The sequence below is a fragment of the Panthera pardus genome, unplaced genomic scaffold (genome assembly GCF_024362965.1).
Source record: "Panthera pardus isolate Hobbes unplaced genomic scaffold, ASM2436296v1 HiC_scaffold_8, whole genome shotgun sequence".
Lineage (NCBI taxonomy): Eukaryota > Metazoa > Chordata > Mammalia > Carnivora > Felidae > Panthera > Panthera pardus.
Genome location: NW_026527013.1, coordinates 6,696,174 through 6,719,507, shown reverse-complemented (window position 1 = coordinate 6,719,507; position 23,334 = coordinate 6,696,174). Strand labels below are relative to the sequence as shown.

The following is a 23,334-nucleotide window of genomic DNA, read 5'->3' as shown; positions in this document are numbered from 1 at the left end:
GTTCTCACCCAGATAAGAATCAGCCCATCATGACTAAGCTTCCCTAGGTATCTCTGATTGATGGTCCATCTCAATAAGACTAGTGGGAGGGCGCCTGGGTGGCTCAGTCGGTTAAGTGTCTGACTTTGGCTCAGGTCATGATCTCACAGTCTGTGAGTTTGAGCCCCGCATCAGGCTCTGTGCTGACAGCTTGGAGCCTGGAGCCTACTTCAGATTCTGTGTCTCCCTCTCTCTCTGACCCTCCCCCGTTCATGCTCTGTCTCTCTCTGTCTCAAAAGTAAATAAACATTAAAAAAAAAAGACTAGTGGGAATAGAAGTATGTGGCTTCTGTGTCTGTCTTGTCTCCCTGAGATGACTGATCACATCACCTTGGTCATCACTGGTTATAAAACAAGCAGGTTCCTATCAGGAATCTGACAGCCTTTCCTGACACTATCTGGCATATGCCCTCCTCTATGTCCTATTAGGATATCTGACTTGAAGTCACCTGGACAGTCATCTGCCTCACTCTTTGACAAGCCCATTTTTTATGGACTAGACCAGCACTTTGATGTGATGTCCGTGATCCCAGACTTTATGTGGATTCTGTTGATTCTGGGACTAGAGAGAGAAGAGGCTCAATTATTGCCCATTAATATCTTATTTCATCATGCTTGTTCATGGCACAATTCTCACGCAGAGCTGGTGTTCCAGTCCCCCAAATCTGTGTTCTCCTGTCTCTAGCCTTTGAATAACATTTCCTTATAAATAAATGTCTTTGTTTCCAAACTGGGCACATATTAGTTTTTCTCAGGTGCTTTCCCTCTAAACTGACCAGTATCCATCCAACCCACCTGTCTCTCCTACAGGCACTGATGGGACTGTGGTGTCCGTTACTCACTTCCCCACATATGAAAGTTCCTCATGGCTGAACAGTGACCCTTCAACACCTGTGACAGTGGTTGATTCTGCAGGTATGACAGCTGCTGCTAAACTTTGTCTCTCTAGGAACCATGTTTTCTATTCTCTGGTAAGTTGTGTTTCTGCTAGAACTAGCCTGAGATGTTGGTACCACCTGGATTTCTCCTAAAAAATGTAGATCTCTTGGCCCTAATTCTCCAATATGGGACTTAAATATCTCCAAGGACACAAGAGACCATTCAATGTTCAGGACGTTTCATTAGTAGATGGCTCTTACTGAAAGAGGTCCAGAGCTAGCATGATAAGGATTGGTCAGGGGTGGTTGATAGTTCCTGGAATGAGCCCTACATGAGAAAAAGCCACTATCTTGGAGGATGTGATACCATGAGCAAGTCAACTCTGTGTCCTGGAGGTTTTCCTGAAAAGGAAATGGTTCTCTCTTGTCAGGTAGAAGCGATAGAGGTTTAGAGACTGACCTATCATTTTATAATCTAATCTTCCCTGCCCTTAGATTCTCTTTAAAGGCCAAATAGGAGTTTCCAAAATAAGAAATAATAAGATAATATACATATTAAATTATGCCCTAAATCTTTAGAGATAATATCCAGTAATCCAGGGCTTCAGGCGGGGAAGCAGGGACCACAGGCACTTGGTAAATAAGGGTCAGATATGGGGAAGGAGCAGTAGATATAGAAAAGGAAGGACAGACTCTCCCCCATTGGCCAGAAACAGGATTGGTTCAATGTTCTCTCCGAGCAAACTCAAAGAGATCAATCTAATAATCATAGAAACCTTACCATAATCACTAATACTTCCTAAAATCATGAGTACACGTTTTAGCAATGGAGGGCTTGGAGGGACAACTACACTGTATCATGTCACAGCTTCTCCTGGTGGCCAGCGGATGACCACTATGTTTGCTGAGACTTTAGGAATGAGTCAGACTGCTGAAAACCCTGAACTGACAACTCTACATTTCCATTGCTTCTTCTGAGAAGCCAAGCACACAGCCTGATGTAAATGGTCCCTTTCTCTGCCTGGCCCTGTATATACCTGGATCTTGACAACTAGTGCATATCCATCATCTGCAACTATTACCAGGTCAACTTCTCAGAGAGACACAAGTTCTCAGGAACTCATTCTGGAGCCCAAAACCAGCCCATCCATCTCAGTATAAGCCTTCTCTTCAGGGTCCAGGACAGGTAAGGTCAAGCATCTTTGGGTGGTCAGCAGCACAGGAGTGGTCATCATGTCCTTACCAGCACCAGTCCTTACCAGCACCAGTCCTTACCAGCATGGAAGGCAAGCAGAGCCCTCCCTCAACTCTTCCTACAGCATTCACGATGTCAGGGCATAAGTACCCAGTAGCAGTGACCCCTCCTGAAGGAAATCTGACTCTGAGTACAAGTTCCAAGGGACAGAACTTGAAGTCTCCTACACTAGAGATGACAGTGTAAACCATTTTCTGAAGTGAGACACCACTGACCACTGAGATGACGGGGTCACTCACTGGCTCTAGTGAAAACCAGATTGCTGGTGGGTGTGAGCACAGAAATTGGGAGGAGTTCTCCAAGTTGGATCAGTACCTCAGTGGAGACACTGGCTGCTTCTGAGACCACTACAGACACAGAGGGAATTCATCCTTTTACAGTTTTACTGGTAGACTCTGTCTGGGCAACCAGTTCTGGGGCTGGTCATGTTCTCCTGTTCCTACCCACTCAGAATCACACAATGTCACGCCACCAATGGTTACAGCCTTCATTCCAGAGGCAACCAACCTTTAGACTTCAGCCTCCATTCTTCCTAAAACTGCAAGGACTGGGGAAGAATCTGGTTCCTCACAGACTCTTGGACTGAGGGACACTGGTATTTCTCAGGATTCTAGCACAGCCACAGACACAAAAGCATGATCTTTTCCCAAATGTTCAGTGATGCTACTACTGAAATCACTGGGACTTGAGTGTGCTTCCCAGTAAACTGTACCTATCCCAGGCTTTACTCAGTCAGTAGGTGACACTGGCATCCCCAGAAGAACCAACATCAACCGTTGTCTTGCCTCACATGGCTGATTCTTGACACATGACCTTCAACACACCAACAAGCCCATCTAGGACTGCAGCAAAGAGCACTCTTACTCTGGACACCACGACCACAGCCTCCTGGGAAGGAACCCCTCTGCTGAGACTCAGTTTTTCACTCTCAGAGATGACTACTCCTATGAGCAGAGGGCTAGAGGCTCCATCATAGACAAGACCTTCTTTTTTGGAGGTCTTGGAGGATCTGGAGAAAAGACCAAATCCCTGTCCCCTCTGGTACTTATTCTAAGCTCAACTTCAGCTTCTTATGTTTCTTCCAAGGCAGAGAAATCCAGAACCCCTAATTCTTCTTCACTTGCCTCTGGACTGACACTGTCTACATTATTCACCAACATTCAATTCCAGAAAACCACAGTTTTCCCAGGCACTGGCTCCCCAGAATATCCTTGGTGCCTGAGCATTACTGTGGGAGAATACAGGACCCTTAAGGTGATCTCTGTGGCCAGGCCACCAAAGGCCACCACACATGGTGCAGTTGTGACTCTAGCCACTGAGGAGAGCTCCTCTGATGTAGAGCCCAGCTCAGCTCCATGTGTAATACCTGTATCCCATTTACAAGTAAGAACCTAGTTCCTGACTTCTCTTGCACTGGGCATTCTGAGATTTGGTGGATACTATTCAAAAAGGTAAAGAGAGGATTCCTGCTGAGAATGTCCATCTGGTTACACATATCTAGTAGGATCATTCTACTTTCTCTATGTAACTAGTGACGCTTTTAGCATCCTTGAGTCCAAATTCAGTTCCTTCCAGTCTGAGCCTACCTTTACCCTCCCCAGATATGAAGTCTGCATGATGATAGTTATAAAAGAATGATAAAGGGAAATAAGAAAGTGCATAACCAAGACATATTATTTGCATATGTTTGCTAATCTGATATAATAATTTATGATATAATCCTTATTTTACTTATGGAGAGTCTAAAACATGGGAGAGAAAAATCAACCAATGGTGCATTCACATAGGTGCTAGAGACAGACTACTGCCAAATGCTTTTGCTTGAGTCCAATCAATTCAGCAGTCCCACCATCAACAGGAAACTCTTCTATAATGATGATGTAAGACACTTTATCAGTTTGATTTCGTGCCAAGAGAGTCAGTCCTCACCATGTGCCTTCTCAGAGACAGATGAGGACATGCTGAGTCAGTGCCTAGTGAGAGCATTTCTTGTGTGTTCCTATCTTGAAGGAAAGCTAGGCTGACGTGTCAATCCTCTTTTCCTTCAGGCCCTCAGGAGCCTGTGACAACCACCACTGGGGAGCTGAGTGAGGGGATGTATGGAGGCACCACGTGGTCAACGGGTGACCCCATGTCTCTGGTGACTGTAGGCAGCCTGGGTATGTATGATCCTCTGTGTACATTATGCTTAAGATTGGTCTTTGGACTAAAATAATTGATTTCCTGAGTCCCAGGTTCTGGTACATAATCAAAACTTTCTGCTGTTGTACCCAGAGGCTATTGGTAATATTTTAAGTGGAGATTTATTGACTTCTAATGACTTACTTCTCCTTAGTAATTTATATGTTCAAGAGCCAATAATTTCAGCTTTAGGAACAGATATAATGTCTCTACAAAACAGCTGACCAATTGTGAAGGGCCTTCCTAATTCAGATACCATCACTAAGGTCAGGGATTGCCAAGAACAGGGAAAGGTAGACCTGAGATGCCATTGGTTTATTCTATGGGACAATTCATAATTACAAAATGATTATAACGCTGTCCACTGTTACAATGTTCTGCAGGTGAGAGGAGGTGTCCATTTAAGGTGCTAGGTGGATGAATACAGCTGTCCTGATTCCTGAAAGCAATACTTTGACGTGTCTTTCTATGCTGGAAGGTGGAAAGGTTCTTCATTTCACCTAATTAGAAGTGAAAGAATAAGAAAATATATAGGAAGTAAGGTGCCTTAATCTACCTCTTCCCTTAACCTGTTAAAAACCAAGCCACAGAAATTTTCATTAGAATCACAGTTTTGAGGTCTAGGGGATAAAGACAGATATTAGACTAAAAGAGATTGATTGAGAAGGCTGGACCAAGGTGGAAAAATGGAGAGGGAGAGTTTTTATCCACCAAAAGTTGGGAGAGTTTTTCTCTATTCCTGTGTAGAATCTTTACCCTCCACTAAGACATGAGATGTGGTATATAGATCTGCATGGAGGCCACACTGATATAAAAACCTAAGATGCCAGAGGGAGCTCTGAGAGCCAGTAGACCAAGCTCATGTACCCAACATTAGGCACAGGGTTGGACAATATGATTCCTGCCATCTAGAGGAACATATTATGTGCAGATTTGTAAGGAGAGAGGAAGGAGAATCAAAATCAGAAGAGCCCCATTTTTACCTCCTTGCAAACTTCCTAACTGAAGAGCTGTTTCAGTCACAGGCCTGCCCACAAGAAGCCCAGGAACATCTGAAGATATCCTAAATCCAAGCTCCAAGGAGCCCAGCAGCAGCCACAAGACCAGGATCACCGTGGGAACTTCTCTTAGGGAGACTCCAAAAGAGACTGCTCCTGTGGATACCACAGTGGGACTGGCCACCCTTCAGTCCCTGAACACAGGGAGTGTCAGCACCAAACTCCTTCCCTTGCCCACAGGAAACACGATGACAGCAGAATCATCCACAGAAATGGCAGTAGTTACAAATAACATCTCACACTCCACACATCCAGCTGAGGCCTGGGCTAGTACTTATTCTGGGACACCAGAAGAGACAAGCCAGTCAAGAGGAAAAATGTCCTCTTTCCACCCAGAATCAACTTCTGTAGGTGCCACAGGGAAGGTTCAGCAAGTCAGCTCAGGCTTGACTTCAAAGACAACTGAAATGGACTTGTCCACACGGTTTGGCTCCACCGAGGGGACTGCAGTGGGCACTCATTTCCCCTTGAGCACATCTTTCACTGGTCTTCAAGACTCTGCAACAAGTTCAGTTATCTCCAAGGTAGCCACAGGCTCAGTGGCAGATAAATCTGAACTTAAAACCATGCCGTGGGTCAGCACCGTGGTCATTCCTTCCACGGCCTTCAGTACAAAGGCAATGGCAGTTGAACGACAGACAGGTGGATCTGTGGGAAAGGCTTATTCATCTGGCCCGTGGCCAAAGCAGATACCTGGGAGTGACCCAATGTCAAGTGCCTCCCCTGTGAAGCCAGACACAGCTACCACCACCCTCACAACCCACATTCCTCCAACAGGACCTTGGACTTCTGACAGGTCAGAAGGCGCAGCCACTATCAGCCTCACCAGTATGGCAAAAGAGACAACTGGTTCCTCTATATCTGCTACTTCCCCTTTGGTGGGGCCCAATTCTGAGTCCATCACTGGACTGGAGACCACTGAAATGGCATCTCCACCTGGGGTCCCTTCTGTGACATCATATCCGACAGAACTAACAAGCAAGGGTGGGGCTCTCCCTGTGGTGATCATAACCTCCAGCCCCAGGGGAGCAAGGTCAGTTTCAACTATAATGACTAGCCCAGAGAGGAAGTCCAGGGCCACAGGCAGCACTCAAGCACCAGGGACCTCTCCATGGACTGTCACAGACACAGCTGTCCAGTCACATGTCACTGGTTTGCCCAAAGTCAGTTCTACAGGGAGGACACTTTCCTCCTCAGCAGTGGCTACTGGAACAGCTGAACAACAAACAAGTGTATCTGTGGGTGTGGCTTATTCATCTGCTATCACACGGTCAGACAAGACAACTGGGAGTGATCTGATTCATGGTGCATCTCTAGAAGCCACAGACACATTGCATCTCACCTCCAGAGAACAAACCACTTCGGCAACTCTGACCTTTAAAAGCCAAGCCATCACCAGCCCTACCAATGATGCTTCAGGAGGAAAAATGAACTCTTCACCATCTGGTGTATTTCCTTCAATGGGGTCTAAGACGCTGGTGGCCGTCACAAGTGTAACGACTAGTGAGGCTGCCTCTATGACTGAGCAACTGTCACAGACCTCATTTCCTGCAGAAGCAAGCATGATGAGTACGACCACAGCCCCCCCTCCACGTGTCATCACCACTATCACCACTATGGGAACCAACCCAGTCCTGACTACCACGTCTAACCCAGAGAGGAGAGAGAGCACCATGGACAGCACCCTGGCTACAGAGACCAGCACATCTGCCATGGAGCATCCTTCCACCTGGTCATCCACAACTGCTTCTGCCCCAACATCAGGCTCCTGGGCTATGAAAGACATAACTTCAATTTTGAAAGTCACAGGTTCTCCCAAAACAACTTCTGCAATGGGCACAACTTCATCCTTAGCATCAAGCACGGAATCAGGCTCTTTATCTACTCCCCATGGCATTATGACTGTTACTGGAACCAGCCCAGCCAGCCCATCTTCTCATGCTTCAGCTGAGGATATGAGGTCCACAAATATGAGAACATTGATTCCTTCAGACACAACTGCATCTATGCCCATTTCAACTTCTGGTATCGAGAAGATGAACACCTCACTTCCTGACATTGTAGACACAAGTTGGACTACCAGTAAAAGAAATACGGAAGTTCTGCCTGATTCAATGGCTTTCACTGACCATCCAAATACAAACACTGACCCCAATATCCTCCTATCCGTCTCACTGCCTGATTCTCTGCCCACACATGACTGGACTACTGGGAAACCTGTGTCACCAGCCACAACCACTACCTCCACTCCTCAAGGGGACACAACTCAAAAATTCAATGTAATGAACACGATCAGACCAACTACCTCATACATACCATTCTTTACAAGGGGAACAGGTATAGCCCCTTCGCTAGGTTACACTCCTACAAATGAAGAGAGAAGAACAGAGAAATACACCAATGACAAAATATCTACCCCAACACTTCCTCAGTCCATGAGGTCATCAGATACCACCAGGGGCCGTATAATGAAAGTTGTGACAAATGGTGAAAAACTAACCATGAGTGAACAGAATGGTACTACTAGGACTACATCTGAGGGCACACTAGCCTTGGGGACCTCAGCCATAGCATCAAGGGCAGAGATGCACTCGGCTGTGACTCAGGGTTCTAGACACTCAGAGACGACCACTAGCATGGACAGACAGTCAGAGGACATGTCACACCCAAGCCCTTCCTCTGAGCAGGACATCAGCTCTCCATCTTCCCTGGTGCCTTTATCTTCCATGACCTCATCCTCTACAGTGTCCCCCACACTGCCAACTAGTAATCCTCCTTCTCTTGCACCTGTCACATCACCTCTCACCCATGGCCTGCTGAGAACCCACAGCACTTGGGACACAAGCTTGGAAGGTGTGATCAGTTCACCCTCAGGTCTGAGTAAAACCTCAGTAGACATTCAGGCCTCATCTGAAGACTCTACTGATACAGAGGCCACTCACTTTCCCCAAAACACAGCAGTGCCCTACGTAGGGACCCTCAGTTCTGCATGGGAATCTAACCGCTTGGCCCCAGCAGGCTTACAGCCAGCCACAGGCACATCTCAAGTCAAGACCTCCTCCATTGGTGGGGATGCCATGGCTTCCACAAAAGGGTCGGGCCTCTCTGGAACCACGGAGACTGAGACACCATCAAAGATGTCCCTGGCCCCGGACCCATGGGAAACCAACACGTTCCGGCACACCAGCTCAGCCACGGAGGAAATCACTGTCCCTTCCAAGGTGTCCACTGGTACTAATACTGAGGCCACCAGGACAGACGTCATGTTCTTTAGCAGGGCATCCACCCCGGGCCCTGTTCAGCGCACAATGTCACCAGACTTCCCCACAGAATTCAACACCAGGCTCTCTCTTTCCCCCATCATGACAGAATCTGAACCTATAACCATGGACACTATAAACATTCCCTTAGAGACTATACCGCAAGGAACACTAGTCTGGGATACATCAGCCACAGCATCAGGGGCACAGACACACTCAGCCATGACTCAGGGTTCTCCACGACCAGAGATGACCACTAGCGGGGACAGAGGTCCTGAAGATGAGTCACCCGCCAGCTCTTACTCTGAGCAGGACATCAGCTCTCCATCTTCCCTGGTGCCTTCTTTACAAGTTATGTCCTTGACTTCTGCAATATCCCCCACACTGCCAGCCAGTAGTTTTTTTCCTTCAGACTCTGTCACCGCACCTCTCACCACTGGCCAGCCGAGGACCCACATCACATGGGGTACGAGCTCGGAAGGTGTGAACAGTTCACCCTCAGGTCTGAGTCAGACCTCACTCGATGTATGGGCCCCATCTGAAGTCTCTACCACTACAGAAGCTATTCACCCTTCCGAAAACACAGCAGTGACCCACATGGGGACCCTCAGTACTGCATGGGAAGCCCACTCCTCAGCCCCAGCTGTCTCAGAGACAGCCACTGGCACATCTCCGATTGAGACCTCCCCCACTGGTGGGACCACAGTGGCTGTCACACCAATGCCTGGCTTCTCTGGAACCACGGAGACTGAGACACAGCCAAAGTCCTCCCTGGCCCCGCAACCACAGGAAACCGTCACATCCCAGCACACCACCTCAGCTACAGAGGAAATTACCGTCCCTTCCAAAGTGTCCACTGGTACTATGTCTGAGGTCTCCAGGACAGTGTTCATCTCCCTGAGTGGAACTTCCATCCCTGTCCCTACTCGGGCCACAGTGTCACCAGGCATCCCCATGGGAATCAACACCAGGCTCTCTACCTCACCAGTCATGGCAGAATCTTCACCTATAGCCATGGCCACTGAAACCATTCCCCCGGAAGCTATATCCCAGGGCATGGTAGCCTGGGGCACATTAGCGACAGCCTTGGAGCCTCATACGCTCTCGGCTGTGACTCGGGGTTCTCCACCTTCAGACGTGACCACTAGCATGGACAGGCGATCTGAGGGTGTGTCACTCACAAGCCCTTCTTCTGAGCAGGACGTCAGCTCTCCATTTTCCTTGGTGCCTTTACATGCCATGACCTCGTCCTCTGCAGTGTCCTCCGCTCTCCCAGCCAGTAGTCCTTTTCCTTCTGACTCTGTCACCTCACCTCTCACCGCTGGCCTGCCGAGGACCCACATCACGTGGGGTACGAGCTCAGAAGGTGTAACTAGTTCACCCTCAGGTCTCAGTCAAACCTCAGTCGATGTATGGACCCCATCTGAAGTCTCTACCACTGCGGAAGCTATTCACCCTTCTGGAAACACAGCAGTGACCCACAAGGGGACCCTCAGTTCCACATGGGAATCCCGCTCCTCGGCCCCAGCTGGCTCAGAGATAGCCACAAGAATGTCTCCGATCAAGACCTCCTCCCCCGATGGGGATGCCACAGCTTCCACACCAACGCCTGGCCTCTCTGGAACCACGGAGCCTGAGACACAGTCACAGTCGTCCATGGCCCCAGAACCACAGGAAACTGGCACATTCCCCCATACTATCTCAGCCACAGAGGACATGAGCATCTCTTCCAAGGTCTCCACTGAGTCTAGTGCTGGGGCCTCCAGGACAGACGTCATGTTCTCTAGCCAGACATCCACCCCTGGCCCTGTTCAGCTCACAATGTCACCAGACATCCTCACAGAAATCAACACCACGCTCTCTACCTCCCCTGTCAAGGCAGAATCTGAACCTATAACCATGGCCACGGAAACCGTTCCCCCAGGGACTACATCCCAAGGCACACTAGCCTGGGACACATCAGACACAGCATCGGGGGCACAGACACACTCAGCCGTGACTCAAGGTTCTCCACGCTCGGAGATGACCACTAGCGGGGACAGAGTTTCTGAAGATGAGTCACCTGCCAGCCCTTCCTCTGAGCAGGACATCAGCTCTCCATCTTCCCTGCTGCCTTCTTTACAAGTTATGTCCTTGACTTCTGCAGTGTCCCCCACACTGCCAGCCAGTAGTCCTTTTCCTTCTGACTCTGTCACCTCACCTCTCACCACTGGCCTGCCGTGGACCCACATCACATGGGGTACGAGCTCGGAAGGTGTGAACAGTTCACCCTCAGGCCTGAGTCAGACCTCAGTGGAGACATGGGCCACGCCTGAAGCCTCTACCACTACAAATACAATGCCCCCTTCTGAAAACACAGCAGTGTCCCAGGTGGGGACCCTCGGTACCTCAAGGGAATCCCACTCCTCGGCCCCAGCTGGCTCAGAATCAGCCACAGGCACATCTCTAGTCAAGACCTCCTCCCTCGATGGGGACATCAAGGCTTCCACTCCAGTGCCTGACCTGTCTGCAACCACGGAGGTAAAGGCACAGTCAATGTCGTCCCAGGCCCCAGAACCACGGGAAACTGGAACATCCCCCCATACCAGCTCAGCCCCAGAGGAAATCACCGTCCTTTCTGAGCTGTCCACTGGTAATAGTGCTGAGGCCTCTAGGACAGCTGTCATCTCCCCTAGCAGGACATCCATCCCTGGACCTGGTCGGCCAACGTTGTCACCAGACATCCCCACGGGTATCAACAACAGGCTCTCTATCTCACCTGTCATCGCAGAATCCTCACCCATATCCATCGCCACCAAAACAGTTCCCCGACCGACTACATCCCAAGGCAGTATAGCCTGGGACTCATCAGCCACGGCTTCGTGGGCAGAGATGCACTCAGTTGTGACCCAGAGTTCTCCACACTCAGATGGGACTACTAGCGTGGACAGGGTTTCTGAGGATATGTCACGCAGAAGCCCTTCCACTGAGCAGGACATCAGGTCTCCATCTTCCCTGGAGCCTTTCCATGCCATGACCTCGGCCTCTGCAGTGTCCCCCACATTACCAGCCACTAGCCCTTCTCCTCCTGCTTCTGTCACCTCACCTCTCACCCTCAGCCTCTTGAGGACATGGGGCATGAGCTCGGAAAGCGTGACCAGTTCAAACTCAGGACCGAGCAGCATCTCAGTGGAGATCCAGGCCACATCTGAAGCCTCCTCCACTACAGAGGCCATTCACCCTCCCAAAACCACAGCAGTGACCCACATGGGGACCCTCAGTACTGCATGGGAAGCCCACTCCTCAGCCCCAGCTGTCTCAGAGACAGCCACTGGCACATCTCCGATTGAGACCTCCCCCACTGGTGGGACCACAGTGGCTGTCACACCAATGCCTGGCTTCTCTGGAACCACGGAGACTGAGACACAGTCAAAGTCGTCCATGGTTCCAGAACCATGGGAAACTGGCACATCCCCCTATACCAGCTCAGCCTCAGAGGACATCAGCATTTCTTCCGAGGTCTCCACTGGGACTAGTGCTGATGCCTCCAGGACAGACATCATATTCCCCAGCAGGACATCCACCCCTGGCCTTGTTCAACTCACGATGTCACCAGACTTCCCCGCAGAAATCAACACAAGGCTCTCTACCTCCCCTGTCATCGTGGAATCTGAACCTATAACCATGGCCACTGAAACTGTTCCCCCAGGGGCTATATCCCAGGACACAGTAGCTTGGGACACATCAGCCACAGCATCAGGGGCACAGACACACTCAGCTATGACTCAGGGTTCTCCTCGCTCAGAGATGACTACTAGTGTGGACAGAGGTTCTGAAGATGAATCACCCACCATCCTGTCCTCTGAGCAGGACATCAGCTCTCCATCTTCCCTGGTGCCTTTCCCTGCCATGACCTGGTCTTCTGCAGTGTCCTCCACACTGCCAACCAGTAATCCTTCTCCTGCTTCTGTCACCTCACCTCTCGCCCCTGGCCCGCTGACCCACAGCATGTGGGGCATGAGTTCAGAAGGTGTGACCAGTTCATCTTCAGTTCTTACCAGCACACTAGTGAATATCCAGACCATTTCTGAAGCCTCTACCACTACAGAGGCCAGTCGCCTTCCTGAAAACACAGCAGCGACCCACGTGGGGACCCTAACTTCTGCAAGGGAATCATACTCCTCGGACTCAGCTGGGTCAGAGACAACCATAGGCACATCTCCAGTTGAGACCTCCTCCTTTGATGTGGATGCCACAGCTTCCACAACAATGCCTGGCCTGTTGGGAACCACAGAGACTGAGATACAGTCAACATCATCCCTGGCCCCAGAACCACGGGCAACCATCATGTCCCAGAACACCAGCTCAACACCAGAGGAAATCACTGTCCCTTCCAAGGTGTCCACTGGTCCTAATGCTGAGGTGCCCAGGGTACCCATCATGTCCCCGAGCAAAACATCCATCCCTGGCCTTGTTCAGCCCACGAAGTCACCATACTTCTCTACAGGAATCACCACCAGGCTCTCTACCTCATCCATCATGGCAGAATCTGCACCTATAAACTTGGCCACTGAAACTGTTCCCCTGGGGGCTACATCCCAGGGCACAGTAGCCTGGGACACTTCAGCCACAGCATTAGGGGCACAGACACACTCAGCTGTGACTCAGGGTTCTCCACATTCAGCGGTGACCTCTAGTGTGGACAGAGGTTCTGAGGGTGAGTCACGAGTAAGCCCTTCCTCTGAGAGAGACATCAGCTCTCCATCTTCCCTAGTGTCTTTACCTGCCATGACCTCATCCTCTGGAGTGTCCCTCACGCTGCCACCTAGGAGTTTTTCTCCTGTTCCTGTCACCTCACCTCTCACCCCTGGCCTGCTAAAGATCCCCAGCACATGGAGCACAAGCTCGGAAGGTGTGATCAGTTCACCTTCAGATGTGAGTCAGACCTCAGTGGAGATATGGGCCACGCCTGAAGCCTCTACCACTACAAGGTCTATCCACCTTCCCGAAAACACAGCAGTAACCCATGTGGGGACCCTCAGTTATGCACTGGAATCGCATTCCTCAGCCCCAGCTGGCTCAGAGCCAGGCACAGGGACGTCTCCAATTGAGACCTCCTCCCTCCCTGGGGATGCCACAGCTTCCACACCAATGCCTGGCCTCTCTGGGACCACAGAGACTGAGGCACAGTCAATGTCACCCCTGACCCCAGAAACATGGGAAACGGTCATGTCCTGGCATACTAGTTCAGCTCCAGAGCCTATCAGCATCCTCTCTGAGGCGTCCACTGGGACTACCACTGAGGCATTCAAGACAGATGTCATTTCTTCTAGCAGGACATCCATCCCTTTCCCTGTTCAGACAACAATGTCATCAGACATTGCCACGGAAGTCAACACCAGGCTCTCTACCTCCCCTGTCATGGCGGAATCTGAACCTATAACCATGGCCACTGAAACCATTCCCCCAGGGGCTACATCCCAGGACACAGTAGCCTGGGACACATCAGCCACAACATTAGGGGCACCGACACACTTGGCTGTGACTCAGGGTTTTCCACATTCAGTGGTGACCTCTAGTGTGGACAGAGGTTTTGAGGGTGAGTCACCCACCAGCCCTTCCTCTGAGCAGGACATCAGCTCTCCATCTTCCCTGGTGCCTTTACATGCTAGGACCTCAGCCTCTGCAGTGTCCCCCACACTGCCAGCCAGTAGGCCTTCTCCTCTTGCTCCTGTCACCTCACCACCTCTCACCACTGGCCTGCCAACAATCCACAGCACGTGGGGCACGAGCACACAAGGTATGATCAGTTCACCCTCAGTTCTGACCAGCACGTTAGTGGACACTTGGGCCACATCTGAAGCCTCTACCCCTACAGAGGCCATTCACCCTCCTGAATACACAGCAGTCACCCATGTGGCAACCCTCCGTTCTGCCCAGGAATCCCACTCCTCATCCCCAGCCTCATCAGAACCAGCCACAGGAACATCTCCAATCGAGACCTCCTCCATCGGTCAGGACACCACGGCTTCCACACCAATGCCTGGCCTCTTGGGAACCACAGAGAAGGAGACAATGTCATCATCATCCCTGGCCCCAGAACTGTGGGAATTGGACTCCATTCGGCATACCAGCTCAGCCACGGAGGAAATCACCGTCCCCCCTGGGGTGTCCACAGGTTCTAGTGCTGAGGCCTCCAGGACAGACGTCATCTCCCACAGCAGGACATCCATCCCTGTCCCTTCTCAGCCCACAATGTCCCCTGACATCCCCATGGAAATCAACACCAGGCTCTCTACCTCCCTCATTGAGGCAGAATCTGCACATATAATCATGGCCACCAGAACAGTTCCACCAGGAGCTACCTCCCAGGGCACACTAGCCTGGTCCACATCAGCCTCAGCCGGGTGGTCTCATATACACTCAGCAATAACTCAGGGTTCTCCACGCTCAGAGGTGACCACTAGCATGGAAAGAGTTTCTGAGAATGAGTCACACACAAGCCCTTCCTCTGAGCAAGACATCAATTCTCCATCTTCCCTGGTGCCTTTTCATGCCATGACCTCAACTTCTGCAGTGCCCCCCACGCTGCCAGCCACTGGTCCTTCTCTGGTTCCTGTCACCTCACCTCTCACCCCTGGCCTGATGAGGACCCCCAGCACGTGGGGCATGAGCTCAGAAGGGGTGACCAGTTCACCCTCAGGTCTGACCAGCATCTCAGTGGTGGAAACTCGGGCCACGTCCGAATACTCTACTGCTACAGAGGCCATTTCCCATGCCGAAAATACAGCGATGACTCACACGGGATCCCTCAGTTCCACATGGGAATCCCACTCCTCGGCCCCAAATGGCTCAGAGTCAGCCACAGGAATGTCTCCAGTCGAGACCTCCTCCCTCAGTGGGGACACCCTGGCTTCCACACAAATGCCTGGCCTCTCTGGAACCACGGAGACTGAGATACAGTCAGCGTCGTCCCTGGCCCTGGAACCACGGGAAACCAGCACATCCCGGCACATCAGCTCAGCCACAGAGGAAATCACCGTCCCTCCTGAGGTGTCCACGGGTACTAGTCCTGAGGCCACCAGGACAACCATCATGTCCCCCAGCAGGACATCCATCCCTGGCCCTGGTCAGGCCACAGTGTCACCAGACATCCCCACACAAATCAAAACCAGGCTCTCTACCTCCCCTGTCAAGGCAGAATCTGAACCTATAACCATGACCACTGAAACTGTCCCCCTGGGTGCTACACCCCAAGGCACACTAGCCTGGGACACATCAGCCACAGCATCGGGGGCACAGACACACTTGGTTGTGACTCAGGGTTCTCCACGCTCAGAGATGACTGCTAGCATGGACACAGGTTCTGAGGATGCGTCACCCACCAGCCCTTCCTCTGAGCAAGACATCAGCTCTCCATCTTCCTTGGTGCCTTTACCTGCCATGTCCTCGATTTCTGCAGTGTCCCCCACACTGTCAGCCACTAGCCCTTCTCCACCTGATCATGTCACCTCATCTTTCACCCCTGCCCTGCTGACGATCCCCGGTACATGGGACATGAGCTTGGAAGGTGTGACCAGTTCACCCTCAGGTCTAAGCAGCACATTAGTGGACATCCGGACCCCATCTGAAGACTCTTCCACTATAGAGGCCATTTACCTTCCTGAAAACACAGCAGTGACCCACGTGGGGACCCTCAGTTCTGTAGGGGATTCCCACTCCTCTGCCCCAGCTGGCTCAGAGACAGCCACAGGCACGTCTCCAGTTGAGACTTCTTCCCTCCGTGGGGATGCCACAGCCTCCATGCCAATGCCTGGCTTCTCTGGAACCACAGAGACTGTGACATTGTCAATGTCATCTCTGGCCCTGGAACCATGGGAAACTGGCATGTATCCCCACACCAGCTCAGCTCCGGAGGAAAGCACTGTCCCTTCCAAGGTGTCCACTGGTATTAGTCCTGAGGCCTCCAGGACAGCCGTCATCTCCCCTAAGGGAACATCCATCCCTGTCCCTATTTGGCCCACAATTTCAAAAGACTTCACCTTGAGAATCAACACCAAGCTCTCTACCTCCCCCGTCGTGGCAGAAGCTGCACCTAAAACCATGGCGACTGAAACTGTTCCCCTGGGGGCTACATCCCAGGGCACATTTCCTTGGAACACATCAGCCACAGCCTCAGGGGCTCATATGCACTCGGGTATGACTCAGGATTCTACAGGAGCAGAGATGACCACTAGTGCGGACAGAGGTTCTGAGGATGAGTCACGTACCAGCCCATCCTCTGAGCAGGACATCAGCTCTCCATTTCCCCTGGTGCCTTCCCATGCCATGACCTCAGCTTCTTCAGTGTCCAACACACTGCCAACCAGTAGTCCTTTTCCTTCTGACTCTGTCACCTCACCTCTCACCACTGGCCTGCTGAGGTCCCACAGCACATGGGGTATGAGCTCAGAAAGTGTGACCAGTTCACCTTCAGGTCTGAGTCAGACCTCGGTGGAAATACAGGCCACGTCTGAAGCCTCTACCACTGCCAAGTCCATTCACCCTCCTGAAAACACAGCAGTGACCCACGTGGGGACCCTCAGTACTGCATGGGAAGTCCACTCCTCAGCCCCAGCTGGCTCAATAACAGCCCCACGCATGTCTCCAATTGAGACCTTCTCCGTTGATGGAGACACCATGGCTCCCACACCAATGTCTGGCCTCTCTGGAACCATGGAGACTGACACACAGTCAATGTCGCCTCTCGCCCCGGAAATGAGGGAAACCATCATGTCCCAGCCCACCAGCTCACCCCCAGAGGACATCAGCATCCCTTCTGAGGTCTTCACTGGGACTAGTGCTGAGGCCTCCAGGACAGACATCATGTCCCCCAGCAGGACATCTGTGCCTGGCCCTGTTCTGCCCACAATGTCACCAGACATCCCTATGGAATTCAACACTGGGCTTTCTACCTCTTCCCCTAGTGTTGATATTGGAAAAGTCACCATCATCACCAAGAAAGGTACTCTATGGCTATATCATAGGATACCCTTACCTTGGACACATTAACTACAGTTGGTGGCTGAGTGACTCACATTTTAGTGGGTGAGAGAGGATCCATAGCACGCAGATTGTTGCAAGGATACATTAAGCAAGAGTTTCTTTTCTTTTCTTTTTTTTCTTTTCTTTTCTTTTTTCTTTTCTTTTCTTTTCTTTTTTCTTTTTTTCTTTTCTTTTCTCTCTTTTCTTTCCTTTTCTTTCTTTCTTTCTTTCTTTCTTTCTTTCTTTCTTTCTTTCTTATAAACCCTGCTTTTGCTTTTTTGGTAGTGTTCCATGCTTCACCCTTCCTTTCTTCAGATTCTTTCACAATAACTGATATTAGAAAATTATTTCCTATTCCTCCCACCTCACCTCACATTTCTAGCTCTGACAGAGTTTTATTAGTCATAGTCTTGGGATCTTTAATCATTTTATCTCCATTATTGAAGAGCACCTCCTTTGAAACAATGGCCACCCTTGACATTACTGTAAATTAAAAGAATATAAGTTTCTTTTCACAACTATAGTTGTAATTAACGTGTAGACTAGCTTTTCTACAATGTGGCACCTTTCTCTGTCCTAACAAGCCTTGCAGAACCTCTTATCCAATGGGCATTATCTGCTCCATGGAGGAGACTAATATTTCCACTCCAATACTGATCTTTGGCCCCAGAACATTGAGGCAGGGCCACTTTCCCATCTCTCTCCTGGACTGCAGGAGACATTCATAGCCCTAGACTCTAGTTTATAGTCACCTTTAAACACACCTTTATCTCCTCTGTCCACTAATGTTTTTCTGTTTTGTTTTATTTTAGAGACAGAGAGGGAGAGAGAGAAAGAGAGAGTATGCACAAGATCAGGGGCTAGGGGCAGAGGAAGAGAGAGAGAGAATCTCAAGCAGACTCCACCCTTGTCACGGAGCCTGACATGGGGCTCGATCCCACAGCCCTGGGATCGTGACCTGGGCTGAAATCATGAGTCAGACACTCAACTGACTGACCCACCCAGGTGCCCCTCTCCACTCATACTTTCAAGGGTTCCAAGCCTGAAGTCACTGGGAAAATATGAGTTTTGGACCAGCCTTCATCTTGGCAGTGTGATGGAATTCAAGTCGATCTCTCTCTCTTACGCATCTCTCTCTTTCGCAGGGCCTGCCAGTATAACCTCCTTCCCAGAACCCAAGCTTTCTGTGTCCGTATCAGAAAGGACTCATCACCTGAGCACAGTAATGCTGTCTTCAGCTGAGACCCTTTCAGCTGACACATTGGCACCTTCTCCGTCAGCAGCTACATCTGGAGTCCCAGGTGCCAGCTCAGCCGCCTTCTCAGCCAGTCCATTATTTTGGACACAACCAGGCCCTAGAGATGCTCTGTCCACTGTGGCAGACAGTCTACCTTCAACAGTTTCAACGCCTTTCGCCTCTTCAGCCTCCACTACCACAGATGTTTCAACCAGCCCAGTCCCCCAGGGGAGCACTTCCTCAACAGCTACCCCACACACGGTGGCCACCAACACTGGGACAGAGGGTAGCACTGCTGAAGGACCCTTGGTTGTGGCCAGTACTTTGGAGACATGGACCAAGCCAGTCAGGACATCTTTATCATCCAGTGTGGATACCAGAATGACAGAGCAGATTCACTTAGGAACAGAGACGAGGGCTTCTCAACTTCCTCCACACTCAACACAGCTGACAAGTAAGGACCCACTGATCCTGTACTCCCATTATTAGGGACTCATAGGAAATGGCTCTTTTCCTGAGAGGTATAAAGGAGTTATTAGGAGTTTATTACTGCACAGAAATTCCTTCAGCAAACATTTGTTGATCTATCCTCAGTTCTAGGCACTGGAGAAGCAAATATAAATAAGCAAGTCATTGGATGACTCCAGTACCATGATAGATGTTTTAACATTACTATGATTATGACAACGATAATGCTAATAACAATAGATTTTTATTTCTTTAATGCTTATTTATTTTTGAGAGAGAGACACACACACAAGCAGGGGCAAGCAGGGGAGAGGCAGAGAGAGGGGGAGACACAGAATCTGAAACAGGCTCCAGGCTCTAAGCCGTCAGCACAGAGCCCAATGCAAGGCTTGAACCCACGAACTGTGAGATCATGACTTGAGCCAAAGTCAGACACTCAACCAACTGAGCCACCCAGGCACTCCAGTAACAATAGATTTTCCTAGGGCACTTATTCTATGTCAAGGCACTGTTTTATTAAGTTACATAATCCTCAGGCGCCTGAGTGGGTTCAGTTGGTTAAGCATCCGACTTTGGCTCAGGTCATGATCTCGCAGTTCGTGGGTTCCAGCCCATGTCAGGCTCTGTGCTGACAGCTCAGAGCCTGGAGCCTGCTTTAGATTCTGTGTCTCCTTCTCTTTCTGCCCCTCCCCCGCTCTCTCTCTCTCTCTCTCTCTCTCAAATAAATATAAACATTAAAAAAAATTTTAAGTTATTTAATCCTCATTCCAACACACTTTTTTTAAAGAAAAGATGATTATAAGCTCATTTTACAGATGAGTAAACCAAGGCACAGAAGGTTAAGTGATTTGCTCAAGATCACAAAGCTAATAAGTAGTAAGAACTCAGACTATATGGCACTAGGAATCTATGCTTTTAATTATTAGGCTAAGCAGCAGTGGTCAGGAGGGAGTAGAAAAAGAAAGAGATTCTGGCATCACAGAAGCTATAGGAGGGGAGAGTTTTAGGAAGGAAAATTGTCAGTCCCATCAGATGCTTGATAGTCAAGTTGAAATGAGGTGAGTCCTTTGACAACGTGTGGGCCCTCAGGGACTCTAATGAAGGGAGTATGAGCGAGTTGAATAGAACTAGCAAAACAGCTAAATTACACATAGATATAGGCTCAATATCCCCCTTTGAAATGATTATGTTTTTATATTAAGGACAGAGTCAAACACAAGGGAAAAGTGAAGAAATTGGTGAGCAAATAAAAGATGATGGAACAAAGTATGTATGGGATGTGGGAAGGACTTGGGGCCTAGGAAGAGGTACACCCCCTCCAAGAGATCTGAAGATGAGGAAAGGAACCTCTTGGGGATTCCATTCCTCTGAAAAGTTGAATTTGGCCCCAACTTTTGTTTGGGAGACAGGTGCGCTAACCACTTTAGCACCTGCTTTGATGGACAACATCTATAGGAGGATGACTTGGTTACCTCTCAATTCACATTAAATTGATTGGTACATTGACAGGTATTGATCTGGGTCTTAAAACATGGCTCAGTAGTTGAGTCATGGGTGTTCAGGAAGCAAGGGATGAGCAGGATGGTAAGAAGGTAGAAGGGTGGTTGGGGGAATAGGAGGATCAAAGGAAGAATGGGAAAATGGATAAATGAAAGAAGGAAGGATGGATGGGTACATATAGCAATGGTAGAAGGAAAGATGGACAAATCTATGGGTGGATGAATGGGCAAATGGACAGGGCTGGTCACTCGTGGCATATAGCCCTGGCTCAAGTCCTGGACTTGAGAAGAATTGAGTTATATAGTCAATGAAGTGGATTCATTTGAACAGTGCTCTCTCTCTGGATGAGATGAATTAACCCAGGTTTCTTCTCCACCCTCACCCACAGGGACTGATGGTGTCGTGGAGCGTATTACAAAGATACCCAATGAAGCAGCCCATGGAGGTGTCACAGGACCAGTCCATGTACATGTGGCACCCACATCATCTGCCAGTCCTACAGGTAGGTTCACCTTTGCTTACTTCCCTGTAATCCCACTTGTGACCTTGTTTCCTCTTCCAGAGAGATGAGATGTTTCTTAAGAGAATAATGTGGGGTTGTCATGGGCTTCCCTGTCTTAGCTGGATCTTTGTCTAATTGTTACCAGGTGGATGTTACCACTTTTCTTTTCCTCATAACATGCATAGTGAGTTTAGTTCAAGGGTGGATATGCCAATCCCACAAATATGACCCAGTTTAACTTAATTCTGAAAATGCGTATTGATCACTCTCTGTGTTAGAGACTGTGCTATAAGCTGAGGATGTGCAGATGAGAATCCTTGGGCATGGTATCCTCAGAGCTCTCAGACCCCCAGGGAAACAACAAAGGAACAAAATTCCCGTGATGCAAATGTAAACGTATGCAATGAAGATGTATTTGAACTATAGAAGGAAGGCTTCATGGGGGGGATAATATTTGAACTGGGTTTGAAGGGATGACTAGGGATTTACCAGAAAGACAAAGGGAGTTGATGAAGACATTCTGGATAGAGGGAACAGCCAGCCACATGCAAAAGCACAGAGAGGGGTAAAACTGGAAATATCTTGGAGGAACAAATAATTCACCTTTGCTAAAGTGTGAGGTAGAAGGATGGAGTGGTGGGAAATGATCCTGGAGACAGCAACAGAAAACAATATTCAGGAAACCTTCTAAGGCTTGGTAATGCTTGGATACCCTTTAACAAAAAGACAAAGAATTTTGTGGCAAAAAAAAAAAAAAGTTTGGCGAATATGTTGCTCCTTCCTAAAGAACGATAGCATGCATAAATATATTAAAGGCTCTGAGAAATTCTACTGTAAAGAAATTCGTTTGGCTTTATTCAACCTAAGGTTTTACACCATTATTGACTGTGGAATCTTTCCCTCTGAAAGGCACCTGTTAACATTTCTCAGTATTATTGTTCTGTCTGAGAGTTTAAGAGGTGCAGGTGTATATGGCAAGGGGTCCTCCTCATTGTGTGGTTAAAAGTTAAAGCTCCCCATACCCATTAAGCTGTTCCCGAGATTTTTGGAGACCAGTCTATTTTACCAGTACATTTTGGAGTCTTTTTCCAAGATGCAGGCTTTGGACAGAGTCACTTCTACCCCCCAGTCAGGTTATTAGTCTTATCTTGTGACCAGGCATCTTTGATTGGGTTCCCCCAGAAGCAAACTTGAGTTAAGGATATGGGACAGGTGGTTTGTCACAGGTGGGGGATGGTCCCAGGAAGCACTGGAGAAGACCAGGAAGGGAAGTCAACGCAAGGTGCATTCATGATCAGGCCACAGCTACAGGCCACAGTGTCGGTCCCACTGGGGAGCTCTGGGAGACAGCCTAGAACATCTCAGTGTTGTCTAATCTGAGGAATGAAGCAGCTGGGGCTTTTGTCAGCCAACTTTCTTCTGTCATTGGCTGTGGGATGCTTGACCCTGCGGTTATAACCCTCAGCACTTCCAGCCTGCCCTGCACCCCAACACACACAGGCTGAGTGAACGCCCTTAGGTGTGGAGTCACAGAGGCTGCATCAGGATCCCATCGGGGTCACTGTATAGGGTATAAGTGGGGCATTGACAGGATTGACTATGTCAGGTCACCAAGAAATGAATCACTGGGTTTCATTCAGGTGGTGACCAGTATTTAGATGGCAAAGCTTCTGAGGAATAGCTAACCGTATTCACTGACTGCTTTCAAAATAGAGTGGGGTTTCTCAGCCTCAGTCCCATCGGGCAAACAATTACTTGCAGGCTGTCCTGTGCACTGTGGGATGTTTAGCAGCATCCTTGGCCTCTACTCACCACATGCCAGTAGCACCCTCCACATATACACAGTAGCGATGACCAAAAAGGTCTCCTGACATCACCAAGTATCCCCTGGGAGCAAAATCACCCCAGGTTTGAGAACCACTGAACCAGAGAACTCTTGTTTAACCTCTCCGG

The 23,334-nt window shown here is 49.5% G+C and overlaps 1 protein-coding gene across 3 annotated transcripts in view; it reads left to right on the top strand.

Moving 5' to 3' along the window:
• Positions 1-23,334, top strand: part of LOC109254162 (mucin-16-like) — a 93,829-nt gene that overhangs the window by 5,416 nt on the left and 65,079 nt on the right. For all 3 annotated transcript variants that reach the window (XM_053896636.1, XM_019427842.2, XM_019427843.2), the window contains exons 2-5: positions 850-954; positions 4,221-4,331; positions 18,820-19,365; positions 21,268-21,381. In XM_053896636.1, coding sequence (XP_053752611.1) covers positions 850-954; positions 4,221-4,331; positions 18,820-19,365; positions 21,268-21,381 — 876 coding nt within the window. The remainder of the gene's footprint in view (positions 1-849; positions 955-4,220; positions 4,332-18,819; positions 19,366-21,267; positions 21,382-23,334) is intronic.